Source organism: Sparassis crispa (assembly GCF_003851025.1).
Source record: "Sparassis crispa DNA, contig_000002F, whole genome shotgun sequence".
Classification (NCBI taxonomy): Eukaryota; Fungi; Basidiomycota; class Agaricomycetes; order Polyporales; family Sparassidaceae; genus Sparassis; species Sparassis crispa.
In genome coordinates this window covers 1,937,418-1,951,376 of record NW_020939749.1, presented here as the reverse complement: position 1 = coordinate 1,951,376, position 13,959 = coordinate 1,937,418, and the positions used below count along the sequence as shown (strand labels likewise).

Sequence of the window (13,959 nt, the reverse complement as noted above, 5' to 3'; positions counted from 1 at the left end):
AATCAATCTAACTGACCCTCATTCACCCTCATTTAACCGTCATCGTGTATGATTTCCGTTTCCGCAAGGCGTTCCGACTGTCCCGTCCGTTATACAAAATGGCGCAAATATGGCCTTCGCACTGTCACATTTTTGACCTGATGACTTGCAGCGTGTTGCTTTCTCTCATCGATTGTTCACGCTAATATTATCATATGGGGGCGATGAACGACCTTCGGGAAGATGTCCAAATATCGCAATAAGTGCGTACCACGTGACCGTGACGCGTCTGTGGCAACTGCTGTTCTATGTTCTTGACCTCGTTACTACCATACGTAGTGCTATGTTGAAATATCTACTCCAATATAGACAGCTATAACATTACAAGGTAAGCAAACAGTTAGGTGCTGAAATTTGCTCTGGTCTGTAGTTCGCACGCAGCCCAATCTCTTCCTGGCTCCGGCGAAATTGAAGCGTGGTTCACCTTCTTTTTCCCCGCTTGAGACTGGCTGCGAAGTGTAAAGCTCATTTATAACAGCTGGTGGCAAGCTATGTTGGGTTTTACCGGTTACCTCTTCATCTTCTCCAAGTCATGCACCGAGATTTATCCGGAGTCTGCAGATCCATTCTCGGCGACAGTTCGGCGCAGGTTTGCGGAAAGCAGTAACTGAACCAACTCGTATGCATCCACTTCTAGCTCAGAGATTGATCCATCACACTGTCTGTCGTCTTCTTACCCTTGCTATAGAACATGCCTTTCAGTCACTGCAAGCGATCCGTGGGTATCGACATGGAAGTCGCCTATATAGTTGGAATGTGGTGTTTTTGTCCGTCGACGGCACCTCCCCATGATGATGTCTAGGCGGGTGTTCTTCTTGTTGGCCATTCTGTCCTGGACGGTGGGCTGGTCCTCCAGGGCGCAGTCTTCTGTGGCCAGTTCCTACTTGGCGACAGAGACAGGTCCTCTGACTCTCACTATCTCGGAGTACCCCTTCACTCCTTTCCCGACTGCTTCATCGACGCCAGACCCTCCGGTGTATCCTGCTACTGATCCTCTGGATCCTCCTCCTGTGAGCCTTGCTGGCCCTCTTGTCATTCCCGACTTCAATCCGGCATGGGACATAGCATACGCGAAGGCACAAGCGACGGTAAGACGATTAAACGTGTTTTGGCAGCAGATCACTCATCAATAAATACGCGTCGCTTCTGGTGTACATCGATGTTCCCGCGCTACCCATAGATCGCCAATTTCACGATCGAACAAAAAGTGAATCTTACTACTGGCGTCGATGGTCTTTGTGTCGGCAACATCCCTGCGGTTGGCAACTTCACCGGTCTCTGTTTGGAGGTGACTTACTACACACGTCGTGAAAAAAAACATGAATAATTGATGGGCATACAGGACTCTCCCCTCGGTGTTCGCTATACTGACTTTGTGACCGCTTTCCCAGCTGGTATCACAACTGCCTCAACGTGAGTCGGTACAACCCCGACAGTGTGCCCTGCCGATTGATATATTTTGCAGCTGGAACCGTGCCATGATGCGTACCCGAGGCTTGTACATGGGCCAGGAATTCGTGGGCAAGGGTGCGCACGCTGCCCTCGGGCCAATGATGAACATGGGACGCATCGCCCAGGGAGGTCGTAACTGGGAAGGATTCGGTGCAGATCCATTCCTCTCCGGAGAGACAGCATATGAAACGATTCTTGGAATGCAAAATGGCGGCATCCAAGCTGTCGCAAAGCACTATATCAACAAGTTCAGCTTTCTTATCTATGACGGATTCGTTCTGGCTGATTGTGTTTGTTCCTCTCAAAAGTGAGCAGGAATGGAAACGCACTCAAGAGTCCTCCAACGTCGATGACAGAACTGAGCACGAGATCTACGCCCAGCCTTTCATGCGTGCAGTTATGGCTGGCGTTTCTTCTGTGATGTGCAGTTACAGTAAATTACATTCTATGCTCTCGCATACTGGCTCACCTGTTTTGTTCACAGACTTGATCAATGATACTTATGCATGCAATAATAACAAGACTTTGAATGACATGATGAAACGGGAGTTCGGTTTCCGAGGATGTAGGTCCAATCCAGCGCTTGTTCATGTCGCGTCTCAAGCATTCGTGAAGACATTCAATCGGACTGGACGGCGACGACAGAGACCCTATCTGCAGTTGCTGGATTGGATGTTAGTGTCCAGCTGCATGCCTTAATGACACACATCTGAACGGCTTTGCAATCGCAGATGACAATGCCGGGAGGTATCAACTTTGGCGAGACTGCATCCTACTTCGGTGGCAATCTCACTGCGTTTGTGATGAACAACACCATCTCCTTGGAACGTCTCGACGACATGGCCACAAGAATCATCGCTGCCTGGTACTACATGCACCAAGACTCGCCAACATATCCCAAGATCAGCTTCAATATGAACGACCCTTACGATCCTGCGACAAACTGGCACATCAACGTGCAGAGCAACCATTACACCGTTGTGAGAGAGATTGGCGCTGCAGGCGCTGTGCTTTTGAAGAACAACGGAGTCTTGCCATTGGCTGCGCCGAGGACTCTGATTATGGTTGGAAGCGATGCCGCTCCATCCACAGCTGGACCGAACCAGTACGTGGATCAGGGTGGCGATCCCACTGGTATTCTGGCAGTAGGCTGGGGTTCAGGGTTGGTGCCTCATATTCCCTACGCGTTCAAACTGATTCCATGTCGCCAGAACTGATAACTTCACATACCTCATCTCCGTGAGCGCTAGGTATCTGCAATTGTGAATGATTACTGATATCATATCTGCAACAGCCCTACGAAGCTATCCAAACGCGCGCTAGAGAGGACCAAACCAGTGTCTTCTGGGACTTCGATGACTGGGATCTGGAGCAAGCCGCAACTCGCGCCCTGGACGTAGAAGTTGCCATTGTATTCGTCAACTCTGACTCAGGCGAAGTATATTGAGCTGTTATATCATCCTTTTTCCCTTCTTAACCTCGAAACTTTTCTCAGGGCTACATCACTGTTGACAACAACGCCGGCGATAGGTGAGTTTCAGACTGTAACAGTTAGGCAATCTTCAAGGCTGTTAACGTATGTGAACAGGCAGAACCTGACGGCATGGCATCAGGGTGATGAGCTGATTCTGGCTGTTGCGGGAGTGAATAACAACACTATTGTTGTCACCAACAGTGTTGGTCCTCTAATTTTGGAGCCTTGGGTTGAGCACCCCAACGTCACCGCTGTTAGTTCTTTCTGCGATATATTTGCTTGCTACCGGTGCTCATGTCACTCATTCCAGATTGTTTGGGCCAGTCTTGGTGGTCAGGAGGCAGGCAATGCTATCACGGACGTCCTTTATGGTAACTGGAACCCATCGGGGAGACTGCCCTACACCATTGCGAAGAGCCCGGAAGACTACGCGGCTCAGCTCGTCACTGGTGGAACAGCAGACGATATCTTGTCAATCACCTATACGGAAGGGTATGTTGCCATTTCAACATATGTATGGCACTGAGAACACCTCTCAGGCTTTTCATTGATTATCGCTGGTTCGATGCCGTGTGTTCTCTCGCATGCTATGCTTTCGACATGTCTTACTAATCGGTTCACAGCAAAACATCACTCCGCGGTATGAGTTTGGATTCGGCTTATCGTACACTACCTTCGAGTACTCCGACTTGGCGATCACCAAGCTTGATATTCCGGACTACGCCGACACAGCTCTGATCAGTAACTGGGAGAATGGAGGAGCCTCCCCTGTTGCCGAAGGATCGTCGACCGCTCTGTGGTATATTCCTCTTGTATTTGTCGCTTCCTGTACTAACGACAGACATCGCAGGCTGCACATGCCCGCGTATGAAGTGACGTTCTATATCACGAACACCGGTTCGCGCTACGGGGGCGAGGTTCGATTGATTCATCCGCACTATTCGTGATCGAACCTAATGGCCTGCACCGCAGATCGCTCAACTCTATCTCCATCACCCAGCCTCAGCGTTGGAACCTCCGTCTGTCTTGAAGGGGTTCACTAACATCGAGCTTAACCCCGGAGAGATCGGACTGGCCACGATCACTCTTTCCCGATATGATCTGTCCATCTGGGATGTGGTCGACCAGGGATGGGTCAAGCCGGCGGGTACCATCACGTTCTCTATCGGTGCTAGCAGCAGAGACTTCAGGCTTAGCGGAACGATCCCTGCGTGATGATCTTGATCGGGCTGTACATGACAGTGACGTATGGGTGTTGTGCTGTGTATAGTACACTGAAGCTCAACCACGAAACGCTGATACACATATAGACTGATTTAGATGGATTCATCACCCCGCATCAACCATGAGTCTTCCACTAATGTATATTGAATGCCAAGCTTGCTCGATAAAGTCTGCGCTGCTCAGGATGACTACGATCCGAGTCCTAAGACATTCCCGAACGAAACTAAGATTACATACACATCAGATATCTCATGTTCTGTGCTATCCGAAAATCATACAAAAACTGTTTGCTCATTGACCTCCAGACATGACGCAAGATTGATTGTTGCCCACCTATGCCTATGCTTTCGTGAAGATTGACTTGGGTATCATCATCCCGATCTATTCAGACGCACCCCGTGAGATAGACGATTGAACGAGACGGATTCGCAAAATCCACGGCATCACAAATGGCACTCACCACATAGTTGGGCATGTCCACCTAGAGATATGTCATTGGCTGTGAAGCTGGGGGAAATCGTGGAGGACTCACAACTTCATGCATTCTCAGGTCTCCAGCCACACTGCACAGCATGTATGCTTCCGTTCTGTCAAGTCCATGCTCTGCACAAAGGAATGCGATCATGTTTCGCACAGAGTCACGTGTAGCTTCTCTGATATCTGGGGGGATACCAGGACATGGAAAGGTCACGGTTGAGGGCATAACAGGTGCAAGCACTACGGTAAGATGACGAAACAGCTAAGCAAGAAAATACTCTGCCGACCTGAATCGATGCCGGTTGTGCAGTAAAACTCTTCTCCGCTGGTGCTATAAGCCGGGATGGAGAAGTGAGGTGTCTTTACGTATGGCTTGTTCTTCAAGACAGTCAGCCTAACCGTCACCTTCATCGGAGTTTCAATGGCCGTTCCTGCGTGGAGAATAAGAAAATCATGATGAAAAGTGGTACCAACAAAGTGTCATTACATACCGCACACTTCTACCGAATAGTCCGCAAAAGTAGACAAGCGAGCGTATTCGGGCAGTAGCGCTCACCTCCGTCGCCCTGTGCTGCGTGGCCGTCCTAAACGCCCAATAATCGGATGTACGATAAATAATTTAGTAGACCTCGACGAGTTGATTGCTTACACCTATGGAGAACAGCGCGCCTTCGACTGCAATGGGGAGATACAGCGTCGAACCTGCACTGAGATGGCGAGTGTCGATGTTACCTCCCGTTTTGTATGGAGGTATAGTGGAGAAGGCACCCTTCTCTCCGGGAGCAATGCCCATCTCGCCGGCGAAGGGACGTAAGGGGATTCTGATGCTGCGAGCTTCGTCGAACCAGGCGTATCCATAGCCTATGCTGCCCGGACTGTTCTTGTTGAGCGACCAGACTTTCAGGGCCGGGTCAGGGAATTCATCAGCAAGGAGACCGAAGCCGGGTATACAAGCCGTCCAGCCCCAGCTTGCTGTCTCTATGTTCAGCACTTCGACCTGAAGCGTGTCTCCAGGAAAGGCAGATGTTACGCGCACAGGACCATTCACTTGATCCAGTTGAGAGAAGACGAGAGATGAAAGGCTCGACACAGTAGATCCCGGATCAATTTGACCATTCGAAGCATCCAGACAATCGAATGTGACGGTCTCTCCGGAAGAAACGGTAAGAATAGGTGCAATGCTGTAGACAATGCAGAATATACAAACGTGAGGTAAGATGTCCATCGTGGTGACTCACCTATTATCCCAAGCCAGATGGCATTGGGATCGACTTACAGCGTGGATTGACATGCTCTAGGCCTATGAACAAATCCGTAGCACTGTGAAGCATGGGAAATAAGCATAGCACGCATACCTACAGACCTGTGTTGAATTGATGTTGTATACTGCAACGCCTGCGTAAGTTCTATCTATCAAGGTGATAAGGTTGCGTGCCGAGAGGGAAGAACAAGCAATAGCATCGACTTCGGAGATGGCCAAGTAAACTTGAGCGCCCGTCTAGGCGCTAAACCACTCACAAAATCCCGTATTTATTGTGCTTGCGCATCGCGTATCCGAAGATTCCGACGACCGTCCACACGATTCTGTTTCTCGTCTGTGCGTGTGCAAGGTAGCGATGGAGGCTGTTGTACCCCCAGAGGTCACCGCCGAGCTCACCCAGATCCTATCTAACCTTGTCCTCGGCGACAACCAGATCCGCGCAAAGTGAGTGAGCACAAGCTCGTGTACCGATACCCCAATCTCTGCTTCTGACTTGGATATAGTGCAGAAAAGGCCGTCAATGAACGCCTTGCTCAGACTCCGGAGCTCTACCTCCTCGCCCTGGCTCAGTTTGCCACTGCCGCAGATACTGAAGTAGTATGTCCACCAGTCTGTATGGCATTCTGTTCCGGGTTGAGCATATCTGCCCAGATGCGCTCATTTTCGCTGGTGCTCCTCCGACGTCTTCTATTTCGCCCCTCGCCGACCCATGGTCTTTCTCTGTATGACCACCTCTCTTCCCAAAGTCTTACAACGCTGGAGCGGATCCTGCTTCATTCTCTCCTACACGAGCCTTCTTTGGCTGTTCGTCGGAAAGCTGTCGACACCGTCACAGATATTTCCAACAATGCCATGACCAGAGGCAGACCTTGGCACTCTCTCCAGGCCCAGAGTTTTTCCATGGTTGATTCTTCTGACCCTATCACTCGTGAAGCTGCCTTCAAAGTTTTCTCCGGCTGTCCTAACCTTGTCATGGACTTGCAAACGGACGCTGTTGTTGGTGTTCTGCAGAAGGGCCTCCAGGATGCCCAGAGCGTAGATGTGAGCGGCAACTCTCCTTCGTACTCTTCGACCATGACGTTCTCCTTAGGTCCGTCTGGCCGCTCTTCATGCGTCAGTGGCATATCTTTCCGCCTCAGATATCAGTCAGCAAGCACAGACCTTGTCTCTACTGTATCCTATGCTCAACACGCTTCCCACCATTCCGCACTCCCACCTCCCTGCCTTCCTGTTTGTCCTTACTCCGCTGGCATCTTCTCATCCTGGTCTCTTCCAAATCCACCTCCCGGCCCTTTTGTCGTTTCTCCCCGCACTGATCGTCCCAACCGTCGATGCAGGACCCACTCCTACAGTGGCGCGCCCGAACCCTGCTGCGGGCGGAAGCAGTTTCGTCTTTCCTCCCCCAGTGCAAAGCGGGAACGGTAAAGGAAAGGCGCCAGCGACAGCGGATGACCATGGTGCCGACGATGATCAAGAACAGGAAGTACGCAAAGCTGCTCTTGAGTTCATGTTGAGCCTTAGTGAGGCCCGTCCAGCCATGGTCAAGCGTGTTCCAGGATGGGTAGACGTCATCGTTCGCGGTTGTCTAGAGGGAATGGGTGAGATCCCAGAAGATGAGACTGATATTTGGCTGGAGGCAGATGTAAGTTATCTTGTGCTAAACACATCTCGACAAACTAACAAGTTTGGTATGATTACGATTAGCCTGCGGACGACCCGACGGACGACACATATCCGCATGTGTATGAGCAATCTATTGACCGTCTTGCATGCGCGTTGGGCGGCAAGGCAGTGCTACCCCCAGCCTTCCAGTATATCCCAGCCATGCTTGCCGGTCACGATTGGCGACTGCGACACGCAGGACTTATGGCTATCGCTGCTATTGCTGAAGGAACCAACAAGGTCATGGTCCACGAGCTGGATAAATTGGTCGAGTGCGTCTCCTGCTTCGGCCGGCGGCTCTTCTCACTCACGATGGTCTGCTTAGTCTCGTCACCCCAATGTTTGCGGACCAGCATCCACGTGTGCGTTTCGCAGCCTGCCAATGCATGTACGTGCCATCTGTCTCTCCGTTTGACGTCCTCGTGTAAAACCACCGTATAGCGGACAGCTTTGCACCGACCTTGAGGTATGCGCGCTCACTTCCTCGTCTTCCGAGCAATCGTTTGACACATTGGCGGAGTGCAGGCGGTCATACAGGAGCGATTCCATCAGCAGATTTTTGGAGCGCTGATACCTACATTAGAAGCACCCGAGGCTCGGTGCGTTCTGATTATCAGAAGTTGTTGAACAGTACTCATGCCCTAAGCGTGCTGCTGATAACAGTGTTCACGCACACGCTGCCGCTGCTTTGATAAACTTCTGCGAGGGTGTGGAGTGCGAGACACTTATACCATATCTCGACCCTATCGTCGAGCGTCTCCTCAAATTACTTCACCCAGGTGCCGACAGCACAAAGACACCCAAGCGATATGTCCAAGAACAGGTTATTACAACACTGGCGATGGTCGCAGATGCCAGTGAGGCGACATTTGCCAAAGCAAGTCCCTCGAACTTATGCGTGTGAACCTGAATTTGTGCTCACAGTAGGCGGATGCACAGCATTATGCGGCGATAATGCCGCTGTTGCTTAACGTTCTGCGGAACGCCAACACTTCGGAGTACCGCAAGTTACGGGTGAAAGCAATGGAGTGTGCCGGGTTGATTGGTGTGTTTTTTGAGCTCATGGCTATTTCGGGTTTCGCCTTATCAGTTCTCCTTGCGTGCTTCCCAGCCATCGCTGTCGGTCGCGATATTTTCAGACAAGACGCTAACACGTTCATCGAGCAGCTCATGCGCATACAAAGTAAGAACTTTCCTTTGATAAACACATAAAATAAGGTTCACTCGAGTGCCGCTGATGGTATTGCAGACAGCCCAGTAGATCCTGGAGACACAATGTTGAGCCACTACATGATTGCAACATGGGCGAAGGTATGTCAAGCGATGGGACCCGAATTTGAACCATACCTCCCTGTGGTCATGCCCCCATTACTCGTCGCTGCTGGTACGAAACCAGATGTATCATTATATGGTATGTCGCCTTCGTGCGCTGCATACGCATTCGCCTCAGACTGAAATCATGCGTTGTGTGGACGTGATCTGTGCAGAGGAAGACCACGTCCCAGAAGAGAAGGATGGATGGGAGACGTTGTCCATGGATGGTCAGCACGTGGGTATCAAGACGTCTGCCATTGAAGAGAAATGTCAAGCGTTTGAGACGCTCATGATATACTGCTCAACCTTGGGCGCGCGATTTGCTCCGTACATGCCCCAAACTCTAGAGCTCGTGCTGCCATCGCTTCGATTTATCTTCCACGAGGGGGTTAGAGAGGCGTGTTCCATGTAGGTTCTTACCCACGGTGATGTTACACCTGGAGTGCTGATCAAGTTCGTGACAGGTTAGTTCCTATGCTTCTCGCGTGCGGCAAGAGCAGTGGAACTTTGACGACGCCGATGGTCTCCGCATCATTCAACCAGCTGGTCACCTGTATCGGGGTAGAGACGGACTCATCCTTCCTCTCATCTCTGTACAGGTGTTTCTCAGACTGTCTGCGCGTAGTTGGGGGCGTCGCTGCTCTCGCTCCCGAGTTCCACCAGGGTGTAATGGAAGCTACGAAGCGCCAGTTGCAGAATATGGCAGATAAACGCAAGGCGCGTGCAGCGCGATCCGCGACGGAGCTCGCAGACGATAAGGATGACCTCATGCTCTTTGAAGAGATGGAGGAGTTTGCACTGGAAGACATGGGAAAGATGCTGGCAATTTTTGACCCAAACCATCCTCTGTTGATGGCTGTCTCGAGTGTGCGGGAGTTGGGGCTGCAATTGTCACAGTGGGAGAGCGAAGATGAGGAAGGCGGCTCCGAAGGATAGAAATTGACAAGTCATATCTCCCTGTGCAGGCTTTCTTGCTGTGTCATTATATCGCTACGCATGCTATTGGATAGAATACCTGGTCGCCACTAGAGCCGTTACACTCGCTCGGTCTGTCATGAATACTTACGGTACCCCCAGTGGACGTCACGATCGCGTGTGCATGAAGTACACCACCGGCACTTCATCAAACACACGTGCTTTCAGTACGCCATCTCAGAACGAAGAATATTACACGATTGAGCACATATCTACGGGGGATGCAGATTACATTCACTCCCACAAAAGATCGGAGAACAGAAATACTTAACCTCCCAATGCCAATCAGCACCTTGGGCAACTCTCGAGCTCAGGTCCAGTGAAATAGACACAAGCGCATAAATAGTGTCTCCTCCCGCGAAATCTGCCTGTTTCTTACACAATGTCCCATAGGTCCTCCAGCGCACAGCAGAACTAATTGACGCTTTGGTATGACTTCAGGTACAAAAGAGAAGTAACACTGGCACTCACCTTACCGCACACAACAGACGCGCTCAGTGCATGTTCACTGATGCTCAGCCTGCCGTCGACAATGTGTTCCGCGAAGTTGTCAGGTCCACGAGCCATCGCGCCCACGAATATCGCTATTGGTCGCGAAGGGGCGAGCGAACGGAGGTATGGTTGTAACCTTCGAGGTGCCGCGTTCCCAGTGAGCGCTATACATCAGTCTGTATCACTAAAAGAATAGAACGCTCAATGACGGTGCTGAACATACCAATTTTGATCGCATCATGTGGAAGATGAGCGTCAAGAGGGCCCTGTCACAATTATTAGTTTCTTGCACAGATGAGAAGTCGTCAAGCCACTGGCATTTATTATTCGGAGTAATACTTTTGAATCGGATGCGCCCAGAATGGCTCCCCGTTGCAACAATTGAACTGGAAGGAATGTCATGTGTGGTCAGGAAGTGCAGTAAAATGCGTCACGGAAAGTGAGACATACCAATAAGTCCGCTGAAACGCTTGAACGTGCGCGGGATTCTCACGTCAGGATGTACCTCGATGAGAATGCGTTGAGAAGTATGGATATATATCTGCAGCAACCCTGCTTTATTCAAAGGTGAGTCTAAGAGCGTGAGCAGGCACTGCCGACATGCTTTTAGCACACACAGACGACAACGCATGCGCAATGCAAACTATACCTGGTGAGTAATGTCCGGCCTGGCTTCACTAATCTCTCTTCCCATTCGCATGAGGAGCTTCTGGTGCTCGTCGCAGTTCAGCAACGTACACTTTGACGCTGTTTGCGTTCGTGCAGTATGGTGCCCTGTTGTATCCACCCAGCAGGGCTCCAATGAAGCCCGCTCCAGTACCACTATCAGCCTGCGGTTGGATATGTCTGGCATCTTCCCCGCATCCTGAAGAGGTACTGGGAGGTCGCATGGTTGGGAGTCATGCGCGTGGACGATGGTCACGGCTGGCGCAGGCTGGTATGTTAGCTCTGGAAGAGGCGGGCTGATTATAAAGACATCCTTAGTCCGGTTCCACGTATGAGAGGTAGGAAACACTCACGATGGCGGAGCAGAGCTTTCTTCTGACATATCTTCGTCGTGGAACAAGTACCAGTCGGAATTGTCTCTCGAGTGCATCTGAAAAATGGGACGCGACGGATCCACTGGGCTCGTACGCGTGCGCGTAACTCCACTGACAGAATTCGGTCGAATACGGGTGTTGGAAGCAGGAACTCTCGGACTCTGCGGATGCATGGTACGAAGGGTATGGGTGCTGCCGGACTCGGATAGACGACGCGGACGAGGAGAAATGATCATGGCTTCGAATGGGAGTGCAGACGAGTAAGATCTCGGACAACGGTGGGTTCATAACTAGCTCACGACTGAACACCATTAGGACTTTTGCAGGCCGTGAGTACGGCCCTACCGGCAAGCACTAGAAGATAAAGGTCGGCTTCTCCGAGGCAGTTAATAGACACAAACGAGTCAAGACCCACATCCCCTCCGAACAGCGGGCAACGTAGGACCCGCGAGACGCGGGTCCAGCGGGCGAGCACCGCGTTGCTCAAGGAGTGGCTGTCCAGCGAGAGGTGCTGAAAAATAAGCGCCCATAATGGAGATCGTACTAGTATACAGTACACGATCACTCGGGTCTATCGCTACCTCGGTCTTTCAAGGGCCTCCACGTCTACCTTGTCCCTTCTCTACTTTATAACCCGCTGTCATGCTCTCTCTGAACACATCTCCAACCCACAATGGCTCCTTCTCCTCGTACAGAAAAGTTACTCGCTCTCGTCGATCTCGTCGCTAACGCCGCCCAGATCGTCGCCGAAGAGTGGGAGAAGGAGGAAGACGCTGCAAGCGTCAAGGGATATCAGGGGACTCCTCTCCCTACCGTGGAACTATACAACGCCCAGCGTACCATTATCTCAGCCTGCGGTTCCTTCACTGAGCTTGTCCATGCGCCACAGAGCCGCCTTCTAGAAGTAGCTGCTGAATATTTCGAGGCCCGAGCTCTTCATATTGCCACCGAACAACGCGTTGCCGATCACCTCTCCAAGGTGGACCGGACGGTTGGAATGTCGGTGTTCGAGCTAAGCAAGATCATCGGCATCATACCCCAGAAGCTCTGTGCGTATTTGACAGCTTGGTTGGGTTAAATTGAATTCTGACGAGATATCAACAGCACGTGTTATGCGCACCTTATGCTCGACTCATATTTTCGCAGAAGTGCAGGAGGGGCGCTTCGCTAATAACTCCGTCAGTGAATGCTTGGTAAACAACGAGCCTCTTCGCGCGTACATTGTTTCCCTGTAAGTATCCTTCCAGCCACGCTCCGAAACAGGGTACTCATATTGTATAGTGCATGGGATATCTATACGGCATCCGACAAGTTGCCAGAGGTTCTCACAGATCCTATCAAGGGCGCGTCCAACTCGGTGACCTGCACCGCGTTCCAGGAAGCCCTCGGAACCAAGCTTGCTCGTTGGGACTGGCTTGAGGAAGGCCTTGGTCAGCCGGATGGAACCGTTAAGCCCCGCCCGGCGCTCGAGATCTTTGGCCTTGCGATGCTTGGCGGTGGTAGAGTCCTTGGAACGCCTCTCTACTATGGTGGGCCTTGCATACACTCGGTATCTTCTTCTGCTAATACTCGAATGCGTAGACTTCCCGTGGGAGTCCCTGAGCTCCGCTACGATTGTGGATGTCGGTGGCGGTGTTGGTACGTGACGGCCTGTCTTGTGACTGGTCGTCGCTGATGCAGTTACGTGCAGGTGGAATGAGCATTGATCTCTGCAAGCGCTACCCACCCCTCAGCTTCGTCGTCCAGGACCGCGCTCCTGTTATCGAGCAGGCGAAAACGGTATGGCAACGCGAACAGCCAGACGCGCTCGAGTCTGGTCGCGTTAAACTCATGCCGCATAACTTCTTCATCGAAAACCCTGTCAAAGGCGCGGACATATACCTCCTGCGCTACATTCTGTAAGCATCTAATTCATCCTCCCCCATCATGGTTAGTCTTGATCATTGAACACGGACAGCCATGATTGGGAGGACGACCGTTGTGTCGACATCCTTGCTTCCCTGCGCACCGCGCTAGGCCCCCACTCCCGCATCTTGATCGCCGATCAGGTGATGAACACGACCCTGGGCTGCCCCGAACTACCCTCTGCGCCGTACCCTCTGCTAGCCAATTACGGTGTCTTCACGCGCTTTGCTCACGAGCGCGACCTAGACATGATGACGATCATCAACGGCGCAGAGCGCACTCCGGCGGAGTTCCGGGTGCTCGCTGAGCGCGCGGGGCTGGAGGTCAGTCGCATCTGGGAGTGTCGTGGTATCGTCTCCATCACCGAGATGAGGCTGCCCGCTGCGAGCCAATGATGCAGAGGGATGCTATAGCTTCAGTTCCAGGTTTATATTGGGGAGGTTGTTTTACTGCTGATTATGTGGTGCTATTCGTGGTGTGAATGCGAATGTAAATGTATGTGTAACTCAATAGAGAGTCGGTGTCCGAAACCGCGTTGCCAGTGTTGAAACGTTGACGTGTGACGTGAAGTCTCTCAAGGACCCATGTAACCTCCAGTTATATAGATATTGAATTTGATGTTCAGGCGGTATACACAGGGACCC

The 13,959-nt window shown here is 51.5% G+C and overlaps 5 protein-coding genes across 5 annotated transcripts; 3 read left to right on the top strand and 2 right to left on the bottom strand.

Annotated features, from left to right (window-relative positions):
• Nucleotides 1-827: 827 nt before the first annotated feature.
• On the top strand, nucleotides 828-4,180 carry SCP_0306540 (Probable beta-glucosidase; the record flags this gene model as incomplete). The annotated part of the gene is made up of 17 exons (XM_027756044.1): nucleotides 828-1,127; nucleotides 1,220-1,327; nucleotides 1,382-1,452; nucleotides 1,505-1,738; nucleotides 1,800-1,924; nucleotides 1,976-2,056; nucleotides 2,107-2,165; nucleotides 2,223-2,653; nucleotides 2,703-2,730; nucleotides 2,786-2,929; nucleotides 2,987-3,021; nucleotides 3,080-3,218; nucleotides 3,276-3,457; nucleotides 3,505-3,535; nucleotides 3,589-3,764; nucleotides 3,816-3,882; nucleotides 3,938-4,180. 17 exons carry the CDS (start codon nucleotides 828-830, stop codon nucleotides 4,178-4,180), a joined length of 2,454 nt encoding a protein of 817 aa, XP_027611845.1.
• Nucleotides 4,181-4,528: 348 nt separating this feature from the next.
• SCP_0306530 (Formamidase) lies at nucleotides 4,529-5,957 on the bottom strand (the record flags this gene model as incomplete). Its single annotated transcript, XM_027756043.1, has 8 exons — nucleotides 4,529-4,570; nucleotides 4,650-4,670; nucleotides 4,722-4,849; nucleotides 4,954-5,097; nucleotides 5,158-5,166; nucleotides 5,223-5,250; nucleotides 5,316-5,847; nucleotides 5,905-5,957. The coding sequence occupies 8 exons, from the start codon at nucleotides 5,955-5,957 to the stop codon at nucleotides 4,529-4,531; spliced, it is 957 nt and encodes a 318-aa protein (XP_027611844.1).
• A 325-nt stretch (nucleotides 5,958-6,282) lies between these two features.
• On the top strand, nucleotides 6,283-9,839 carry SCP_0306520 (Importin subunit beta-3; the record flags this gene model as incomplete). Its single annotated transcript, XM_027756042.1, has 14 exons — nucleotides 6,283-6,371; nucleotides 6,431-6,524; nucleotides 6,579-6,968; nucleotides 7,018-7,569; nucleotides 7,632-7,861; nucleotides 7,915-7,977; nucleotides 8,031-8,055; nucleotides 8,115-8,188; nucleotides 8,253-8,466; nucleotides 8,529-8,634; nucleotides 8,701-8,772; nucleotides 8,839-9,000; nucleotides 9,077-9,311; nucleotides 9,368-9,839. The coding sequence occupies 14 exons, from the start codon at nucleotides 6,283-6,285 to the stop codon at nucleotides 9,837-9,839; spliced, it is 2,778 nt and encodes a 925-aa protein (XP_027611843.1).
• A 414-nt stretch (nucleotides 9,840-10,253) lies between these two features.
• SCP_0306510 (Ribosomal RNA small subunit methyltransferase NEP1) lies at nucleotides 10,254-11,722 on the bottom strand (the record flags this gene model as incomplete). The annotated part of the gene is made up of 8 exons (XM_027756041.1): nucleotides 10,254-10,292; nucleotides 10,350-10,534; nucleotides 10,594-10,636; nucleotides 10,689-10,756; nucleotides 10,821-10,962; nucleotides 11,020-11,332; nucleotides 11,390-11,648; nucleotides 11,710-11,722. The coding sequence occupies 8 exons, from the start codon at nucleotides 11,720-11,722 to the stop codon at nucleotides 10,254-10,256; spliced, it is 1,062 nt and encodes a 353-aa protein (XP_027611842.1).
• Nucleotides 11,723-12,083: 361 nt separating this feature from the next.
• Nucleotides 12,084-13,710, top strand: SCP_0306500 (O-methyltransferase gedA; the record flags this gene model as incomplete). The annotated part of the gene is made up of 6 exons (XM_027756040.1): nucleotides 12,084-12,459; nucleotides 12,515-12,641; nucleotides 12,692-12,939; nucleotides 12,992-13,048; nucleotides 13,101-13,308; nucleotides 13,368-13,710. The coding sequence occupies 6 exons, from the start codon at nucleotides 12,084-12,086 to the stop codon at nucleotides 13,708-13,710; spliced, it is 1,359 nt and encodes a 452-aa protein (XP_027611841.1).
• Nucleotides 13,711-13,959: the final 249 nt, after the last annotated feature.